The following is a 22,649-nucleotide window of genomic DNA, read 5'->3' as shown; positions in this document are numbered from 1 at the left end:
ATGATCTTTATTAGGTCGAGGAAGAAGAAGAAAAAAAAAAAGCCACCCAATCAAAACATTTCTGAATTCTGAAACACGATGTTGAGGTGGTTGTGGTTTTGATTCCAGTATTTAGAGCCCAAGACCATGTGAATCCATCCTGAAACTATAGCAATTCTTTGAAGATCCCAAAACAAATGCAAGGGTGTTTTTGTAATGTCATAACTTCAGGCATTCCTGCATAGCCCTCTATCCAAATCATTGTTTTCTATACCACGATTGGCCTTGCATCGATTTTCAAAATGATTCATGGAATCAGCCAATTCCGATTTTGAATTGAATCCATTTGAATGAGCCAGTTTTCAACCAGGGGTTCAGTGGTGTCAATAGTTGATAGATTCCGTTTAGCAAAAGGTGGTTGTGGAGTCCATGAGACATGATGTTGTTCATATTGGTCGGATATGGTTAATTTTAATTCAGTGAAACTTTTCTTTAAGCTAGATAAATTTTGTTGCAAATGGATCCTTAAAGAATGTAACTGTGTTCCAAGGCAACAAACTAAATTAGGGGTTTTGGGCATTGATAAGGCTTGAAAGGATAAACCTTCATACTGGTTTCCTTTATGAAATAAGATTTGAAATGTAATTATAATATGCAATTTGTAATGTTGTTGGAAGCAGCCTAAACCTAACTTGTCAATCCAAAAAAAAAAGTTTGAATGAGAATAAAAAAAAGTGGCTAATAAAATCTTTGCAATCATATTGTCATATTTGAGAGTTTGTAATAACACCCACTTGGGTCGCTCGTGCGACACCGGGCTTAGGGTGAAGGTGATGACCCCATCATCCTTGGTTCGACTCCCACCGGGCATGCAGGTGCCTTTAACTGGTGGGCTCCATAAGAGCTTGGGTGTTGCCCAGGGTTTACCACAACAGCGGGCAGACCCATTAAACGATGTTGTTCTCCACGAGGGTTCCATGTCAAAAGAATATAATGTAAATGATTTCGTTATAAATTTAATGCCAAAACTGTACTTGATGCTTTTTTGGGAGAGGATGTTGCGTGTGCACCCCCGAAACACGCATTGTAGCTACGGTGCGTGTTCCGGGGTTCCCACACTGAGCGTCGCGTGGCGCTTAGTGGGTTGTACGGGGGCATTGTACACCACCGTACATCAGCCTGCAGGATGTACGGTGGTGTACAGCTCTGCGGTACACCCCACTGAGCGCCACACAATGCTCAGTGGGGACTCTAAAGCACGCATTGTACGCGTGTTTTTGGGGGGAACATATAACCTGCCCGCGTTAATTATAATAAAGCTTTAATGCATTTAGTAGCAATTCAAAACATAGGCGTATTAAAAAAACAATTCAAAATGTAGGACATTTTAAATGGTGTAGAAAACTTAGGTGTCAAGTTGTAAATCGCCCATCCTTTTATCATCATCATATACATTACAATTACATCATCATCTTGTATCATCAACAATTGTCACTCCCATAGTCTCCTCCCAACACCACCGTTCTTGCTCTTGATCAACATCACCCCCCGCCCCCCTCCACCACCCACCACTGTTAAACTATCATCGTGTTGATCAGCTTTATCTTTCTGTTTTGTTACAGCAACGGTATCTCTGGTGAGTAGGGATGCAACAGAAAAGCTTGTTCGCGGTGCCTTCCATGCAAGTATCTTTTTATGTATTCCTCTCATCAAAGGTGAGTAGCTTTTACGTGCACTTTAGAGTTGGCATCCTCATCATCCATGTATCTCTTCCAATACCAATGTTGTTTCCATACCTTTTCAGTCATCTCATCGATAGGGATGCCTTTAGTCTCCGGCAAAAAGAACAACACAAAGAGGCCCATGACGATGATCCAAGCAGCGAAGAAGAAGAATATCCCAGCACGCATGTGGCACATCATGGAAAGGAAGGCCTGAGCTATAATGAATGTGAAGAGCATGTTGGAGCTCACTGCAAAGGAGTAACCTGCTGCTCTTGTTTCCAGTGGGAAGGTCTCGCTGGGTATGAGCCAACCTAGTGGGCCCCATGACCAAGCAAAGCAGGACACAAAGAGGCATACTAGAAAGACCACAGCAATTGCTACATTGTGGTCTAGGGAGTTTGTAGACTTGAGATTGATCCAAAGGATGGTCCCTATTGCACCCTGCAAGGCAGAAACATGTATGGTTCAAGAACAAAAATTGAGAGTCTTTGGCATGAGAAAATTGGCATAGAGAGTTTTTTTTTTATTCTTTCCAAGGACATACACAATTTTGATCGATGGTAGATCTTCATTTATTGGATTGGTTGTGTGAGAACTCTTTTATCTAGAAAATCTTTAAAAAAAAAGAAAAGCAAAACATGACATCATCCTATGTAGCTCCAAGGTCATGAATTGAGATCAGGTGCAATGTCACATTGCACACTTTAAGTGTGCGGCTGCACCTGATGAACCACCATTTGTTGTTGGGCCCCACAGCTGACATGCTGTATCCCAAAGATGGTGGGTGATTAGGTGCGGCTGCAAACTCATTTCACCTGGTCCTCCCTCCTCCATTATAGAACAAGCAAACCCACAGGTATTTAATAATGAAGTGCATCTAAAGGGGCTTTAGAAAAAAAATTAGTATGAAACAAGAAAAAAGAAGTCTGTGAAGGGTAAGTATTTGGCACTAATGAAGGTAATGAGCTGAAAATCACAGGTACAAACTATATGTGGGCTCAATCTGACCGTGTAGATGTGTTTGAAAAAGGTTTATTTGATATCATGTTTCTCCAACATAAGAACGTTACTTTTTTAGCTGTCAAGTTTTTTGTATATTGTCCAAAAATAGGCATTGTTCATGTGTACTTTAAAAGTTTTTTTTGTATGTTGTGCACATTTGTGAAGTTTTTAATTGTTATTATTGCAGCACATGTTTACATACCTGGGAGATTAGCATCTGAACAATGGATTCTAGGAGCAAACCCCTCCTGCCAACCTTGTCAACCGAGATAACTGAGACCATCGTGCAGAGAACGTTGATGGTTCCAATAATGACAGACGACAGCAAGGATGCATCATTCTTGAAGCCGATGGTCTGGAAGAGGACAGGCGCGTAGAACATGATGGCATTGATCCCGGTGAACTGTTGGAAGACCTGCAGCAGAATCGCTATCACGAGAGGAGGCCTGTTGTTTCTGTTGGCCAGCTTCCTGAAGGGATGCTTGACGAGGTTGGCGGCCTCGCAGGCGCGGCAGATCTCTGCGAACTCGGCGTCGACGTTGACGGTGCCCCTGATCTTGGCGAGAGTGGCTTTGCCCTCATCAAAGTGGCCCCTTTGGATGAGGCTGGTGGGGGTCTCGGCGATGAAGAGGGAGCCCAAACCGAGGAGGATGGCGGGGATGCCGGCGCCACCGAGAGAGAGGCGCCAGCCCCAAGGGTGGATGGTGGTGGTGCGGTAGTTGACAAGGTTGGCGATGAGGATACCGATGGTGATCATGAGCTGGAAGAGGATGTTGAGGGCCCCACGAATCCTGGTTGGCGCAATCTCTGATAGAAAGAGTGGCACGGCCTGTTTTTGTTTTTCCAAGGCAGACATGGTTTAAGTTTTTTTTTTTTTTTCAAGGTAAAGTAATATATATATATATATATATATATATATATATATCAGATCAACGGTAGAAAGAATTGTCTCAAATACAGAGACGGCAGAGTAATAAAAATTGACAGAGTCAACAAATTTTGTGGTGAAAATTTAGAAAAGGAAAAAGGTTAGAAAAATATAAACAACAAACGAACCGTATGAGAAGATGATCAACAGAAGAAAACATAGAAGGAAACAGAAGGTTAAAAAGAAAACCTAAATGTAGGTATTCCATAGTGGATAGGAAAGACAATCTTATGTTGTCTTTTCCAGATTAGTAGGTGATGGAGCTAGAAAACAAGATTAGCAACTCACTTTTTAGGTCAGCTCAGCTCAGGAACTGGACTCGGCGAGCTGTGCTATAAGATAGCTTCTTTAGGTATCCAGGTATCCAACTCTACTATGTGCAGGCGAAGTTCGGCTCATCTCGTGTAGGCTCATTTTGTATATTATATAATTTATATGTTATACACATACGTACATGTATACATACACAACTTTTGTATGTTTTATACATGTATTATCAATTTTTAGAAAAGACTTGAGAAAACAAACTTTTTATTTATGAAACGAACCAACTCTTGATCAGCTCATAATGAGCTCAGGCTCAGGTCAACTCATGATGATCTCACTAGCTGAGCTTGATCAGGGGTTTATCCTTAATGAGTCAAACACAAACAGCCTAAGATTATGCTCGTGCAAGAAGAAACTAAATACGTGTGATTAAATCCTCTCTCTCTCTCTCTCTCTCTCTCTCTCTCTCTCTCTCTCTCTCTTAATGGACCAATCTAAAATTCAAGTGACAATGGTGACAACTAGTTGGCAACTTGCAGAAAACCATTATAACCAATAATAAGAAGAACAAACATGGGCACGAAGGAAAGTAATGGGGGCATGAACAACGTACATTGTTAGCAAAGCCAACTCCAATTCCAAGAAAAATCCTTCCAATGATGAGCACGGGGAGATTCATGGCAGCTGCATCGAGAACAACCCCAACCAAGAAGAAGAATGAAGCTGCTCTCATGGTGGGCCTCCTTCCATACTTCCTGCAGATGTAGGAAGCAAAGAACGTAGAGACCAAGGCGGCCACGTACAGGGAGGACGTGAAGAGTTGAAGGTATTGATTATCATATTTGCAGTAGTTGTTCTCCTTTGCTTCATGCTTCCTGGTATAGACCTTTGGGAAAAAATTGATCAAGAAATCATCCATGGATGTCACCCCACCTACAAAACCAAGAAATGGAAGGATCTCAATCCTGTCTTTTCATGATTATCCAAGCCGTTGGCGATTGAAAAACAAGAACTTATGTCAAAAAAAAAAACTTGTTGGTACCTGAAATTCCGATATCATAACCAAACATGAGACCTCCAAAGGCTGACATGATTCCGCATATGAAGACATAGAAGGTAAACTTGGCCTCAAACTCAACTGACCCGCCAGATCCTGGCCCGTCTATTATTATTGCAGGCATTTCTTACTTTTACTTTTCTTGAGAGAGAGAGGTTGGAAAAAAGAAGAGAATGAGGAAGAAGACAAAGGCAGAAGTAAGAATGGCTCAATATTATATCATAATGGCGGTGGAGATTACTCTTATCATTATATAGATAATATAGGATTGGGATTACCAACTGGGACTCTATTAATAGTGTCAATGTGATGTTTTTTCTGGATGAATCTTGCCATTTGCTGTCACTTTGCCAATAATAGATTCATTAGTTTCATAAACAAGAGAGGTCAATGAAGATCCAACCCCAAGCATCAATAATTTATCCAGAACACCACCAATCTAAAGGTTTGATAGTACAGACTTTACAGTGTTTTCAATACCCACTTGTAACTATTGTTGGTTTGTCTTATCCTTTATCTGTGCTGCACTTTTTTAGTTTTTCGGTAATTTGATTTGAATGACAATGTCATTCGGTGTTAGGGACGTATATAGTTCAGACTTGGACTGGATATGGTGATTATGATATCCTACTAATTACCAAATATAGGCTAATCGGAGTCAAAGTCTGATTAATATTTGAAGGCTCATAATATATCCCAATGTTTACATGTAATAAGTGGATATGGATGTCCCTCAAAATCTAGATATCTGTCAGATTCGGTAGCAAAATTCGCACTACAAATCTAACTAAAGAGAGTAGATCGGTTGGATATTGAATAAAATTTGATACATTGGTATCTTTAGTAAGTGATTTTGTCGACTGATAGGTAGCTTTCTGGTACCACCTGTAAAGATTGTCCAATCAACATGCGACCAGATGTGCTCTGTGTGCCTTCGGGAACCAAGGGAAATTCATATCCGATCATGTTAGTATTGGTATCGAATCTGAATAGCTTGGCCAACTATTCAGGTGAATCGGCCGATACGGATTCTTGAGTGAGTCATTCTGAATCAGTTAAAAAACAGAAAAAAATTTTAATTTGTGTTAAAACCATTAAAATAGTATTACAATAATATTAAAAAATAAATTTATATATTTTCATTTATTCAAAAATAGCCGATTCAGGTCAGTACCCTATCGATTTTTTGCCAAAACGGTATGCATCGGCCGGTTCTGGTAAACATGTTGGATTAGTACCACTCAAGGATTTCTTTCGATGAAACATTCCACTCACGACCGACTGCCATCCTTGCGGTTTTGGATCAAATGATAGTGATTTTATCCTGGGATCGCCAAGTCTCCCAAAATTCTTTTGAAAGACAGGGTTTGACATCTGGCCCTTGAACCACCAGGAGGTGCTCCGTCCTCCTTAGATTAAGTGGCAAATTTGTTTACGCATAAAAAAGTATATAAAAAACAATGCACATTGCGGCGTCCCACAGTGCTTTCAATATTAAAGGCTGAAAAAAAGTAATTTATATATATATATATATATATAGAGAGAGAGAGAGATGAGAGCAAAGTTGAATGCCTTGTCAGACGAATCCCCAGCCCATGAACACACACAGGATCAACCACGAAAAAAACACTCAAAAAATGTGATAGTTGCTCCTCATGGTATGATTCGAGTGACCAAAAATTTGAACTTCAAATGGATCCCAATCTAAGGGATCTTATCTAGAAGTGTTGAATCTTGACCCGAAACATGCCATAAAATCGGATTTTCTAAATAAAATAGAAAGAATTTGATTTTTTAAGATATATGAGTTTCACTAAACCAAGTGCCATTGAATAAATCGTTGTAATGTTCGGCCTTCATAAATAAAAACTGAAGAAGTATTTAGCGTTGTGTACTTTGTAAATTATGATTTGCTTTCAAGAGCTTTGTCTTCCTATCGCGATTTGTACGTATGAAGGCCATGTCCTATTGCTATTTGCTTGATATCGATTGGCTTGCAATCAGTTATAATTCTTTGTTGTAACGTAACATTCTATAATTATATAATTCTTTCTATAACAAATCGTGATTTATTTTTTATAGAAGAAGTGTTCTATCATGATTTATACAGCCACGGACATAAAGCAAGAATGATTTGTCCTATCGCGATTTTCTTTTACGAGCTTTGTCTATATGAACGATAAGTTCTATCACGATTTACACAATAATTGATCCATAAAAGGCAGAAAAAAAAAAACAATAAATAAATCGACATGATGTTTAGACTTAGTAAAGTACAAATCGAGGTAACTTCATAAATATAAATCCTTTTACAACTTAATACTGATTTAAGTTTTATACTAAAACAATATTTTAGTAACAGTTGCAAATCGATATAAGTAAATCGCGATATTACATATCGATATTGTTCACAAAGACAAATAAAGACATATCGTTATCGCGATAACTTTATAAATACAAATCGACGTGATTTACAACCATATTCATTTACAAAAAATATGGGTATTTAGTTACAATACATCCTGACAAATGGTTTGGCTTAGATACAATACATGACGATCATCATCAAAGAAAACAAACATCATCATCAACATCACCCCCACGTCCAAATAGTGATGTGCTTTGAATGCATTTCAGGTGCGCATGAAATCTAGCTTGCTAGTGCAGAAAGCTTCGAAGCAGAGCTGATGAAGCTGCAGAATGTATGGGATCTCATCATCATCGATATGTTTCTACAGGCAGAGTTGATGGACCCGCACGACTGAAACATATTTGTCATGAAGTATATCGAAGATTAGGGAGATATTTTTTCAACTGCGAAAGATGGTTTGCAAACGATGGAGGGTCTGGCGGTAGGAATAGATCAAATAGATGGTCATCAGCATCACTCCTTGTCTATGATGCAAAATATATGTGCTTGCTTCGGTATGGTGCAAATGATTATAGATGATTATGGTTCACTTCTATAGGTGCATCATTAGTACAGATGTTGACTTCTCCATAACTTTCCAATGATTGAGATGCATCATCTTTATTACAACTAAATGAAAAGCTCACCACTGTCATAAACAAGACATCAATTGTTATTATCCAGCGCACGTGGTTACTATGATTTATTCAAAGTGCATATAACAACGAATATTGATTAGTTAAGCAAGTCAAAGAAACGATTAAATGAATCATAGTATAAAAGCAACAGCGATTTGTTATTTTTTTATACTATGCATAGAGTTATTTACCATGCCAATAAAAGAAACGATTTAGCGTATATGTGTATTGATGATAGTGATTCGCGTGATAGCAATTTGATTGTATCTACGACGTTGTAAAGTGATTTCAAAAGAAATCGTTAAATGAGCAGCGATTTGAATACACAAATCGCCACCGCAAGTGCGCAATAATGTGAATTCCACATGCAGACGTTTTAAAATAATGCTACAATTATCTTATAAATCAATACTAGAAAACACAAAATATCTTGCAAATCGATATAAATATTGTATAATATATTACAAGTCAATATGACAATTCAGCATAATAGCTTACAAATCGATATTAATAAACAAAACAATATCTCACAAATCGGTAACATGTTACTACAACCACGATTTACGTTATATTGTATATACTGAGTGAATGGACGATGTCGAATGGGATAGAGGCCCTCTCTTGCATCTGTAACCAAGCATTCTTATCAACAAGTCCCAGCATCTTACAAATATCTTCAATTTTCCAACCCTCGAAAAGCCAACATCCACCTCCAATAACAATACAACGTCTTAATGGCACTCACGATGACATACGTTCTTCAATAACAGCATGATGACATGAAAATTTACTCACGATGCCCTAATGGCACTTGTTGGAATGTTTGTGCTTCATTGCTTTTTTTCATACTGCCAAACAAAAATGAAGAAGAGAAGACTGTAAAAAGAGATGGCCGACAAATCCCCCTATGATGCCCACCAATGATCGAACCAGTCGATCAAGTTATAATTATCTCCATGAGGTAGGAATGAAACCGGGAATGTTTTGTAACACAAGGCAGGAACGAGAAGGCGGCAATGTGTTGTAACACAAGCTAAAAACCAAGGCGAGAACCTGGACTCGCGGGAATGTGCAAAGCTATTTATGGGAGGACATTTCTATCGAATGCATATCTATATTACGAGAAGACATTTTTGTCAAACGCATATCTATCTTTTTTATATGTAATTTATCTTTTTTATATGTTATTTTATTATAAAATCATCATGGGTAACATTGGCATATGAATTATCGTGGGTCCCAAGATATTCCCGCATACACACCCGAACACACGAATTTGTGTTCGGGGGTGAAGACACAACACTCTCTCCTCACCACCAAAATGACCACCATTGTGGCACTATCATATCTTTCTTTTTAATTCCACCAACAATATCTCAAGTACTAAAATACTAATAGTAGAGATGCAACCAAAAAACTTGTTCATGGTGCCTTCGAAGTATCTTGTTATGTGTTCCTCTCATCATAGGTGAGTAGCTTTTATGTGCACTTTAGAGTTGACATCCGGATCAACCATGTATCTCTTCCAATACCATTGTTGTTTCCATACCTTTTCAGTCATCTCATCGATAGGAAACCTTTTAGTCTCCGGCTAAAAAAATAGCACAAAGAGGCCCATGACGATGATCCAAGCAGCAAAGAAGTAGAATATCCCAGCACGCATCTGTCATATCATGGAAAGGAAGGCCAGGGCTATAACGAATGTGAAGAGCATGTTGGAGCTCACTGCAAAGGTGTCACCTGCTGCTCTTGTTTTCGGCGGAAAGGACTCGTTGGGTATGAGCCAACCTAGTGGGCCTCAAGACCAAGCAAAGCAGGACACAAAGAGGCATACTAGAAAGACCGCAACGATTGCTACATTGTGGTCTAGGGAGTTTGTGGACTTCATATTGATCCAAAGGATGGTCCCTATTGCACCCTGAAACGTAGAAACATGTATGGTTCAAAGCCAAAAATTGTTTTTGGCATGTGAAATTTGGCATAGAGAGTTTTTTTTTGTTCTTTCCAAGGACATACACAATTTTGATCAATGGTAGATCTTCATTTATTGGATTGATAAAGAGAGAGATGACAGTAATGTTGAATGCCTTGTGAGACGAATCCCCGGCAATGAATTGCACACATGATCAGCCACTAAAAAAAATTCTCAAAAAATGTGATAGTTCCTCCTAATGGTAGAAAGGTGTGGACAACATTAATTTTCAACCTTTTGGTACTTTTTTTTTTAATTCATCTTATAAAGGTGACCTTGTTGGTCTGTTTAGTAGAAATAGGGTTTTGAATTATCTGATTGTGACATGTGAACAGGTTTTTTATAAGGCCTAAAAAATCAATGGTTTAAAAGTTTAATAACGTTAAAACTCATAAAATCATAATTTTCATTAAAAAAATGGGAAATGATGTTGATGACCTTCATTTTTATTTGAAATACCATTGCTAACAAAAAGTTAAAAAATATAATGAACATAACCAATTTACTGTTTACTTGATATTTTTTTCCTTTGTCACTTAAAATTTTAGGCATTTGATTTTTTAGACAACTTGGTTCCTGATTTCTCCTGGTGACAACTGACATGGTGCCTTATTTTTTGGGGCAAAAATTACCTTGTGCTTGATTTTTTCAGGCAATAATTACATGACCAAGGCATCTAATTTGTTTGGCGATAAGATGGTAACTGTTAGAAAAAAATTAAGCAGTCATGTTTGGCATATTTTGATTAAAGAATTGGCCATGTTGGACGTATTTTTGTAGTTTCGGACAAAATAAGGAATGGTGCCAAAAGTAATTACCATCAAGGTTATTCAAAAAAAAAAATTCTAAAAGTCAATTCCTAGCAAATAGATTGCATTGAACACATTTTTTGGTTAGATTAGGCATATTTAAATAAATATATAGGCAAAAAAGTTGCGAGACCAGGAATTTCTTGAATTAGGATTACCACCACGCACAATCTTTCTTTAACTAAAAACTTATAAAGTTAGTATGTATGTCCGTAAATGTATGGCCGGCCTTCACAAATGTCTGATGTGAATGTCGTTACCTTCGCATTTTTTATTCTCATTTACAAATTTGCATTAAATGATCTTTATTAGGTCTAGGAAGAAGAAGAAAAAAAAAAACCACCCAATCAAAACATTTCTGAATTCTGAAACACGATGTTGAGGTGGTTGTGGTTTTGATTCCAGTATTTAGAGCCCAAGACCATGTGAATCCATCCTGAAACTATAGCAATTCTTTGAAGATCCCAAAACAAATGCAAGGGTGTTTTTGTAATGTCATAACTTCAGGCATTCCTGCATAGTCCTCTATCCAAATCATTGTTTTCTATACCACGATTGGCCTTGCATCGATTTTCAAAATGATTCATGGAATCAGCCAATTCCGATTTTGAATTGAATCCATTTGAATGAGCCAGTTTTCAACCAGGGGTTCAGTGGTGTCAATAGTTGATAGATTCCGTTTAGCAAAAGGTGGTTGTGGAGTCCATGAGACATGATGTTGTTCATATTGTTCGGATATGGTTAATTTTAATTCAGTGAAACTTTTCTTTAAGCTAGATAAATTTTGTTGCAAATGGATCCTTAAAGAATGTAACTATGTTCCAAGGCAACAAACTAAATTAAGGGTTTTGGGCATTGATAAGGCTTGAAAGGATAAACCTTCATACTGGTTTCCTTTATGAAATAAGATTTGAAATGTAATTATAATATGCAATTTGTAATGTTGTTGGAAGCAGCCTAAACCTAACTTGTCAATCCAAAAAAAAAAGTTTGAATGAGAACAAAAAAAAGTGGCTACTAAAATCTTTGCAATCATATTGTCATATTTGAGATTTTGTAATAACACCCACTTGGGTCGCCCATGCGACACCGGGCTTAGGGTGAAGGTGATGACCCCATCATCCTTGGTTCGATTCCGACCGGGCATGCAGGTGCTTTTAACTGGTGGGCTCCATAAGAGCTTGGGTGTTGCCCAGGGTTTACCACAACAGCGGGCAGACCCATTAAACGATGTTGTTCTCCACGAGGGTTCCATGTCAAAAGAATACAATGTAAAAGATTTCGTTATAAATTTAATGCCAAAACTGTACTTGATGCTTTTTTGGGAGAGGGTGTTGCGTGTGCACCCCCGAAACACAAACTGTAGCTACGGTGCATGTTCCGGGGTTCCCACACTGAGCGTCGCGTGGCGCTTAGTGGGCTGTACGGGGGCATTGTACACCACCGTACATCAGCCTGCAGGATGTACGGTGGTGTACAGCTCTGCTGTACACCCCACTGAGCGCCACACAATGCTCAGTGGGGACTCTAAAACACGCACTGTAGGCGTGTTTTTGGGGGGAACATATAACCTGCCCGCGTTAATTATAATAAAGCTTTAATGCATTTAGTAGCAATTCAAAACATAGGCGTATTAAAAAAACAATTCAAAATGTAGGACATTTTAAATGGTGTAGAAAACTTAGGTGTCAAGTTGTAAATCGCCCATCCTTTTATCATCATCATATACATTACAATTACATCATCATCTTGTATCATCAACAATTGTCACTCCCATCGTCTCCTCCCAACACCACCGTTCTTGCTCTTGATCAACATCACCCCCCGCCCCCCTCCACCACCCACCACTGTTAAACTATCATCGTGTTGATCAGCTTTATCTTTCTGTTTTGTTACAGCAACGGTATCTCTGGTGAGTAGAGACGCAACAGAAAAGCTTGTTCGCGTTGCCTTCCATGCAAGTATTTTTTTATGTATTCCTCTCATCAAAGGTGAGTAGCTTTTACGTGCGCTTTAGAGTTGGCATCCTCATCATCCATGTATCTCTTCCAATACCAATGTTGTTTCCATACCTTTTCAGTCATCTCATCGATAGGGATGCCTTTAGTCTCCGGCAAAAAGAACAACACAAAGAGGCCCATGACGATGATCCAAGCAGCGAAGAAGAAGAATATCCCAGCACGCATGTGGCACATCATGGAAAGGAAGGCCTGAGCTATAATGAATGTGAAGAGCATGTTGGAGCTCACTGCAAAGGAGTAACCTGCTGCTCTTGTTTCCAGTGGGAAGGTCTCGCTGGGTATGAGCCAACCTAGTGGGCCCCATGACCAAGCAAAGCAGGACACAAAGAGGCATACTAGAAAGACCACAGCAATTGCTACATTGTGGTCTAGGGAGTTTGTAGACTTGAGATTGATCCAAAGGATGGTCCCTATTGCACCCTGCAAGGCAGAAACATGTATGGTTCAAGAACAAAAATTGAGAGTCTTTGGCATGAGAAAATTGGCATAGAGAGTTTTTTTTTTATTCTTTCCAAGGACATACACAATTTTGATCGATGGTAGATCTTCATTTATTGGATTGGTTGTGTGAGAACTCTTTTATCTAGAAAATCTTTAAAAAAAAAGAAAAGCAAAACATGACATCATCCTATGTAGCTCCAAGGTCATGAATTGAGATCAGGTGCAATGTCACATTGCACACTTTAAGTGTGCGGCTGCACCTGATGAACCACCATTTGTTGTTGGGCCCCACAGCTGACATGCTGTATCCCAAAGATGGTGGGTGATTAGGTGCGGCTGCAAACGCATTTCACCTGGTCCTCCCTCCTCCATTATAGAACAAGCAAACCCACAGGTATTTAATAATGAAGTGCATCTAAAGGGGCTTTAGAAAAAAAATTAGTATGAAACAAGAAAAAAGAAGTCTGTGAAGGGTAAGTATTTGGCACTAATGAAGGTAATGAGCTGAAAATCACAGGTACAAACTATATGTGGGCTCAATCTGACCGTGTAGATGTGTTTGAAAAAGGTTTATTTGATATCATGTTTCTCCAACATAAGAACGTTACTTTTTTAGCTGTCAAGTTTTTTGTATATTGTCCAAAAATAGGCATTGTTCATGTGTACTTTAAAAGTTTTTTTTGTATGTTGTGCACATTTGTGAAGTTTTTAATTGTTATTATTGCAGCACATGTTTACATACCTGGGAGATTAGCATCTGAACAATGGATTCTAGGAGCAAACCCCTCCTGCCAACCTTGTCAACCGAGATAACTGAGACCATCGTGCAGAGAACGTTGATGGTTCCAATAATGACAGACGACAGCAAGGATGCATCATTCTTGAAGCCGATGGTCTGGAAGAGGACAGGCGCGTAGAACATGATGGCATTGATCCCGGTGAACTGTTGGAAGACCTGCAGCAGAATCGCTATCACGAGAGGAGGCCTGTTGTTTCTGTTGGCCAGCTTCCTGAAGGGATGCTTGACGAGGTTGGCGGCCTCGCAGGCGCGGCAGATCTCTGCGAACTCGGCGTCGACGTTGACGGTGCCCCTGATCTTGGCGAGAGTGGCTTTGCCCTCATCAAAGTGGCCCCTTTGGATGAGGCTGGTGGGGGTCTCGGCGATGAAGAGGGAGCCCAAACCGAGGAGGATGGCGGGGATGCCGGCGCCACCGAGAGAGAGGCGCCAGCCCCAAGGGTGGATGGTGGTGGTGCGGTAGTTGACAAGGTTGGCGATGAGGATACCGATGGTGATCATGAGCTGGAAGAGGATGTTGAGGGCCCCACGAATCCTGGTTGGCGCAATCTCTGATAGAAAGAGTGGCACGGCCTGTTTTTGTTTTTCCAAGGCAGACATGGTTTAAGTTTTTTTTTTTTTTTCAAGGTAAAGTAATATATATATATATATATATATATATATTCAGATCAACGGTAGAAAGAATTGTCTCAAATACAGAGACGGCAGAGTAATAAAAATTGACAGAGTCAACAAATTTTGTGGTGAAAATTTAGAAAAGGAAAAAGGTTAGAAAAATATAAACAACAAACGAACCGTATGAGAAGATGATCAACAGAAGAAAACATAGAAGGAAACAGAAGGTTAAAAAGAAAACCTAAATGTAGGTATTCCATAGTGGATAGGAAAGACAATCTTATGTTGTCTTTTCCAGATTAGTAGGTGATGGAGCTAGAAAACAAGATTAGCAACTCACTTTTTAGGTCAGCTCAGCTCAGGAACTGGACTCGGCGAGCTGTGCTATAAGATAGCTTCTTTAGGTATCCAGGTATCCAACTCTACTATGTGCAGGCGAAGTTCGGCTCATCTCGTGTAGGCTCATTTTGTATATTATATAATTTATATGTTATACACATACGTACATGTATACATACACAACTTTTGTATGTTTTATACATGTATTATCAATTTTTAGAAAAGACTTGAGAAAACAAACTTTTTATTTATGAAACGAACCAACTCTTGATCAGCTCATAATGAGCTCAGGCTCAGGTCAACTCATGATGATCTCACTAGCTGAGCTTGATCAGGGGTTTATCCTTAATGAGTCAAACACAAACAGCCTAAGATTATGCTCGTGCAAGAAGAAACTAAATACGTGTGATTAAATCCTCTCTCTCTCTCTCTCTCTCTCTCTCTCTCTCTCTCTCTTAATGGACCAATCTAAAATTCAAGTGACAATGGTGACAACTAGTTGGCAACTTGCAGAAAACCATTATAACCAATAATAAGAAGAACAAACATGGGCACGAAGGAAAGTAATGGGGGCATGAACAACGTACATTGTTAGCAAAGCCAACTCCAATTCCAAGAAAAATCCTTCCAATGATGAGCACGGGGAGATTCATGGCAGCTGCATCGAGAACAACCCCAACCAAGAAGAAGAATGAAGCTGCTCTCATGGTGGGCCTCCTTCCATACTTCCTGCAGATGTAGGAAGCAAAGAACGTAGAGACCAAGGCGGCCACGTACAGGGAGGACGTGAAGAGTTGAAGGTATTGATTATCATATTTGCAGTAGTTGTTCTCCTTTGCTTCATGCTTCCTGGTATAGACCTTTGGGAAAAAATTGATCAAGAAATCATCCATGGATGTCACCCCACCTACAAAACCAAGAAATGGAAGGATCTCAATCCTGTCTTTTCATGATTATCCAAGCCGTTGGCGATTGAAAAACAAGAACTTATGTCAAAAAAAAAACTTGTTGGTACCTGAAATTCCGATATCATAACCAAACATGAGACCTCCAAAGGCTGACATGATTCCGCATATGAAGACATAGAAGGTAAACTTGGCCTCAAACTCAACTGACCCGCCAGATCCTGGCCCGTCTATTATTATTGCAGGCATTTCTTACTTTTACTTTTCTTGAGAGAGAGAGGTTGGAAAAAAGAAGAGAATGAGGAAGAAGACAAAGGCAGAAGTAAGAATGGCTCAATATTATATCATAATGGCGGTGGAGATTACTCTTATCATTATATAGATAATATAGGATTGGGATTACCAACTGGGACTCTATTAATAGTGTCAATGTGATGTTTTTTCTGGATGAATCTTGCCATTTGCTGTCACTTTGCCAATAATAGATTCATTAGTTTCATAAACAAGAGAGGTCAATGAAGATCCAACCCCAAGCATCAATAATTTATCCAGAACACCACCAATCTAAAGGTTTGATAGTACAGACTTTACAGTGTTTTCAATACCCACTTGTAACTATTGTTGGTTTGTCTTATCCTTTATCTGTGCTGCACTTTTTTAGTTTTTCGGTAATTTGATTTGAATGACAATGTCATTCGGTGTTAGGGACGTATATAGTTCAGACTTGGACTGGATATGGTGATTATGATATCCTACTAATTACCAAATATAGGCTAATCGGAGTCAAAGTCTGATTAATATTTGAAGGCTCATAATATATCCCAATGTTTACATGTAATAAGTGGATATGGATGTCCCTCAAAATCTAGATATCTGTCAGATTCGGTAGCAAAATTCGCACTACAAATCTAACTAAAGAGAGTAGATCGGTTGGATATTGAATAAAATTTGATACATTGGTATCTTTAGTAAGTGATTTTGTCGACTGATAGGTAGCTTTCTGGTACCACCTGTAAAGATTGTCCAATCAACATGCGACCAGATGTGCTCTGTGTGCCTTCGGGAACCAAGGGAAATTCATATCCGATCATGTTAGTATTGGTATCGAATCTGAATAGCTTGGCCAACTATTCAGGTGAATCGGCCGATACGGATTCTTGAGTGAGTCATTCTGAATCAGTTAAAAAACAGAAAAAAAAATTTATTTTGTGTTAAAACCATTAAAATAGTATTACAATAATATTAAAAAATAAATTTATATATTTTCATTTATTCAAAAATACCCGATTCAGGTCAGTACCCTATCGATTTTTTGCCAAAATGGTACGCATCGGCCGGTTCTGGTAAACATGTTGGATTAGTACCACTCAAGGATTTCTTTCGATGAAACATTCCACTCACGACCGACTGCCATCCTTGCGGTTTTGGATCAAATGATAGTGATTTTATCCTGGGATCGCCAAGTCTCCCAAAATTCTTTTGAAAGACAGGGTTTGACATCTGGCCCTTGAACCACCAGGAGGTGCTCCGTCCTCCTTAGATTAAGTGGCAAATTTGTTTACGCATAAAAAAGTATATAAAAAACATTGCACATTGCGGCGTCCCACAGTGCTTTCTATATTAAAGGCTGAAAAAAAGTCATTTATATATATATATATATATATATAGAGAGAGAGAGAGAGAGAGATGAGAGCAAAGTTGAATGCCTTGTCAGACGAATCCCCAGCCCATGAACACACACAGGATCAACCACGGAAAAAAAAACTCAAAAAATGTGATAGTTGCTCCTCATGGTATGATTCGAGTGACCAAAAATTTGAACTTCAAATGGATCCCAATCTAAGGGATCTGATCTAGAAGTGTTGAATCTTGACCCGAAACATGCCATAAAATCGGATTTTCTAAATAAAATAGAAAGAATTTGATTTTTTAAGATATATGAGTTTCACTAAACCAAGTGCCATTGAATAAATCGTTGTAATGTTCGGCCTTCATAAATAAAAACTGAAGAAGTATTTAGCGTTGTGTACTTTGTAAATTATGATTTGCTTTCAAGAGCTTTGTCTTCCTATCGCGATTTGTACGTATGAAGGTCATGTCCTATTGCTATTTGCTTGATATCGATTGGCTTGCAATCAGTTATAATTCTTTGTTGTAACGTAACATTCTATAATTATATAATTCTTTCTATAACAAATCGCGATTTATTTTTTATAGAAGAAGTGTTCTATCATGATTTATACAGCCACGGACATAAAGCAAGAATGATTTGTCCTATCGCGATTTTCTTTTACGAGCTTTGTCTATATGAACGATAAGTTCTATCACGATTTACACAATAATTGATTCATAAAAGGCAGAAAAGAAAAACAATAAATAAATCGACATGATGTTTAGATTAGTAAAGTACAAATCGAGGTAACTTCATAAATATAAATCCTTTTACAACTTAATACTGATTTAAGTTTTATACTAAAACAATATTTTAGTAACAGTTGCAAATCGATATAAGTAAATCGTGATATTACATATCGATATTGTTCACAAAGACAAATAAAGACATATCGTTATCGCGATAACTTTATAAATACAAATCGACGTGATTTACAACCATATTCATTTACAAAAAATATGGGTATTTAGTTACAATACATCCTGACAAATGGTTTGGCTTAGATACAATACATGACAATCATCATCAAAGAAAACAAACATCATCATCAACATCACCCCCACGTCCAAATAGTGATGTGCTTTGAATGCATTTCAGGTGCGCATGAAATCTAGCTTGCTAGTGCAGAAAGCTTCGAAGCAGAGCTGATGAAGCTGCAGAATGTATGGGATCTCATCATCATCGATATGTTTCTACAGGCAGAGTTGATGGACCCGCACGACTGAAACATATTTGTCATGAAGTATATCGAAGATTAGGGAGATATTTTTTCAACTGCGAAAGATGGTTTGCAAACGATGGAGGGTCTGGCGGTAGGAATAGATCAAATAGATGGTCATCAGCATCACTCCTTGTCTATGATGCAAAATATATGTGCTTGCTTCGGTATGGTGCAAATGATTATAGATGATTATGGTTCACTTCTATAGGTGCATCATTAGTACAGATGTTGACTTCTCCATAACTTTCCAATGATTGAGATGCATCATCTTTACTACAACTAAATGAAAAGCTCACCACTGTCATAAACAAGACATCAATTGTTATTATCCAGCGCACGTGGTTACTATGATTTATTCAAAGTGCATATAACAACGAATATTGATTAGTTAAGCAAGTCAAAGAAACGATTAAATGAATCATAGTATAAAAGCAACAGCGATTTGTTATTTTTTTATACTATGCATAGAGTTATTTACCATGCCAATAAAAGAAACGATTTAGCGTATATGTGTATTGATGATAGTGATTCGCGTGATAGCAATTTGATTGTATCTACGACGTTGTAAAGTGATTTCAAAAGAAATCGTTAAATGAGCAGCGATTTGAATACACAAATCGCCACCGCAAGTGCGCAATAATGTGAATTCCACATGCAGACGTTTTAAAATAATGCTACAATTATCTTATAAATCAATACTAGAAAACACAAAATATCTTGCAAATCGATATAAATATTGTATAATATATTACAAGTCAATATGACAATTCAGCATAATAGCTTACAAATCGATATTAATAAACAAAACAATATCTCACAAATCGGTAACATGTTACTACAACCACGATTTACGTTATATTGTATATACTGAGTGAATGGACGATGCCGAATGGGATAGAGGCCCTCTCTTGCATCTGTAACCAAGCATTCTTATCAACAAGTCCCAGCATCTTACAAATATCTTCAATTTTCCAACCCTCGAAAAGCCAACATCCACCTCCAATAACAATACAACGTCTTAATGGCACTCACGATGACATACGTTCTTCAATAACAGCATGATGACATGAAAATTTACTCACGATGCCCTAATGGCACTTGTTGGAATGTTTGTGCTTCATTGCTTTTTTTCATACTGCCAAACAAAAATGAAGAAGAGAAGACTGTAAAAAGAGATGGCCGACAAATCCCCCTATGATGACCACCAATGATCGAACCAGTCGATCAAGTTATAATTATCTCCATGAGGTAGGAATGAAACCGGGAATGTTTTGTAACACAAGGCAGGAACGAGAAGGCGGCAATGTGTTGTAACACAAGCTAAAAACCAAGGCGAGAACCTGGACTCGCGGGAATGTGCAAAGCTATTTATGGGAGGACATTTCTATCAAATGCATATCTATATTACGAGAAGACATTTTTGTCAAACGCATATCTATCTTTTTTATATGTAATTTATCTTTTTTATATGTTATTTTATTATAAAATCATCATGGGTAACATTGGCATATGAATTATCGTGGGTCCCAAGATATTCCCGCATACACACCCGAACACACGAATTTGTGTTCGGGGGTGAAGACACAACACTCTCTCCTCACCACCAAAATCACCACCATTGTGGCACTATCATATCTCTCTTTTTAATTCCACCAACAATATCTCAAGTACTAAAATACTAATAGTAGAGATGCAACCAAAAAACTTGTTCATGGTGCCTTCGAAGTATCTTGTTATGTGTTCCTCTCATCATAGGTGAGTAGCTTTTATGTGCACTTTAGAGTTGACATCCGCATCAACCATGTATCTCTTCCAATACCATTGTTGTTTCCATACCTTTTCAGTCATCTCATCGATAGGAAACCTTTTAGTCTCCGGCTAAAAAAATAGCACAAAGAGGCCCATGACGATGATCCAAGCAGCAAAGAAGTAGAATATCCCAGCACGCATCTGTCATATCATGGAAAGGAAGGCCAGGGCTATAATGAATGTGAAGAGCATGTTGGAGCTCACTGCAAAGGTGTCACCTGCTGCTCTTGTTTTCGGGGGAAAGGACTCGTTGGGTATGAGCCAACCTAGTGGGCCTCAAGACCAAGCAAAGCAGAACACAAAGAGGCATACTAGAAAGACCGCAACAATTGCTACATTGTGGTCTAGGGAGTTTGTGGACTTGATATTGATCCAAAGGATGGTCCCTATTGCACCCTGAAACGTAGAAACATGTATGGTTCAAAGCCAAAAATTGTTTTTGGCATGTGAAATTTGGCATAGAGAGTTTTTTTTTTGTTCTTTCCAAGGACATACACAATTTTGATCAATGGTAGATCTTCATTTATTGGATTGATAAAGAGAGAGATGACAGTAATGTTGAATGCCTTGTGAGACGAATCCCCACCATTGAATCGCACACATGATCAGCCACTAAAAAAAATTCTTAAAAAATGTGATATTTGCTCCTAATGGTAGAAAGGTGTAGACAACATTAATTTTCAACCTTTTGGTACTTTTTTTTTTAATTCATCTTATAAAGGTGACCTTGTTGGTCTGTTTAGTAGAAATAGGGTTTTGAATTATCTGATTGTGACATGTGAACAGGTTTTTTATAAGGCCTAAAAAATCAATGGTTTAAAAGTTTAATAACGTTAAAACTCATAAAATCATAATTTTTATTAAAAAAATGGGAAATAATGTTGATGACCTTCATTTTTATTTGAAATACCATTGCTAACAAAAAGTTAAAAAATATAATGAACATAACCAATTTACTGTTTACTTGATATTTTTTTCCTTTGTCACTTAAAATTTTAGGCATTTGATTTTTTAGACAACTTGGTTCCTGATTTCTCCTGGTGACAACTGACATGGTGCCTTATTTTTTGGGGCAAAAATTACCTTGTGCTTGATTTTTTCAGGCAATAATTACATGACCAAGGCATCTAATTTGTTTGGCGATAAGATGGTAACTGTTAGAAAAAAATTAAGCAGTCATGTTTGGCATATTTTGATTAAAGAATTGGCCATGTTGGACGTATTTTTGTAGTTTCGGTCAAAATATGGAATGGTGCCAAAAGTAATTACCATCAAGGTTATTCAAAAAAAAAATTCTAAAAGTCAATTCCTAGCAAATAGATTGCATTGAACACATTTTTTGGTTAGATTAGGCATATTTAAATAAATATATAGGCAAAAAAGTTGCGAGACCAGTATTTTCTGAATTAGGATTACCACCACGCACAATCTTTCTTTAACTAAAAACATATAAAGTTAGTATGTATGTCCGTAAATGTATGGCCGGCCTTCACAAATGTCTGATGTGAATGTCCTTACCTTCGCATTTTTTATTCTCATTTACAAATTTGCATTAAATGATCTTTATTAGGTCCAGGAAGAAGAAAAAAAAAAACAAAAGCCACCCAATCAAAACATTTCTGAATTCTAAAACACGGTGTTGAGGTGGTTGTGGTTTTGATTCCAGTATTTAGAGCCCAAGACCATGTGAATCCATCCTGAAACTATAGCAATTCTTTGAAGATCCCAAAACAAATGCAAGGGTGTTTTTGTAATGTCATAACTTCAGGCATTCCTGCATAGCCATCTATCCAAATCATTGTTTTCTATACCACGATTGGCCTTGCATCGATTTTCAAAATGATTCATGGAATCAGCCAATTCCGATTTTGAATTGAATCCATTTGAATGAGCCAGTTTTCAACCAGGGGTTCAGTGGTGTCAATAGTTGATAGATTCCGTTTAGCAAAAGGTTGTTGCGGAGTCCATGAGACATGATGTTGTTCATATTGGTCGGATATGGTTAATTTTAATTCAGTGAAACTTTTCTTTAAGCTAGATAAA

The 22,649-nt window shown here is 38.0% G+C and overlaps 2 protein-coding genes across 2 annotated transcripts; both read right to left on the bottom strand.

Moving 5' to 3' along the window:
- Window positions 1-1,688: 1,688 nt before the first annotated feature.
- On the bottom strand, window positions 1,689-5,081 carry LOC149823377 (sugar transport protein MST4-like). Its single transcript, XM_090019940.1, has 4 exons — window positions 4,943-5,081; window positions 4,514-4,833; window positions 2,908-3,534; window positions 1,689-2,144 (listed from the first exon to the last, which is right to left on the bottom strand). Exons 1-4 carry the CDS (start codon window positions 5,079-5,081, stop codon window positions 1,689-1,691), a joined length of 1,542 nt encoding a protein of 513 aa, XP_089876066.1.
- Window positions 5,082-12,771: 7,690 nt separating this feature from the next.
- LOC149823376 (sugar transport protein MST4-like) lies at window positions 12,772-16,152 on the bottom strand. Its single transcript, XM_090019939.1, has 4 exons — window positions 16,014-16,152; window positions 15,586-15,905; window positions 13,991-14,617; window positions 12,772-13,227 (listed from the first exon to the last, which is right to left on the bottom strand). The coding sequence occupies exons 1-4, from the start codon at window positions 16,150-16,152 to the stop codon at window positions 12,772-12,774; spliced, it is 1,542 nt and encodes a 513-aa protein (XP_089876065.1).
- Between the last annotated feature and the right edge of the window lie 6,497 nt (window positions 16,153-22,649).

The sequence above is a fragment of the Nuphar pumila genome, chromosome 10 (assembly GCF_984573655.1).
Source record: "Nuphar pumila chromosome 10, dmNupPumi1.hap1.1, whole genome shotgun sequence".
Lineage (NCBI taxonomy): Eukaryota > Viridiplantae > Streptophyta > Magnoliopsida > Nymphaeales > Nymphaeaceae > Nuphar > Nuphar pumila.
This window is presented reverse-complemented; position numbering and strand designations above follow the sequence as displayed.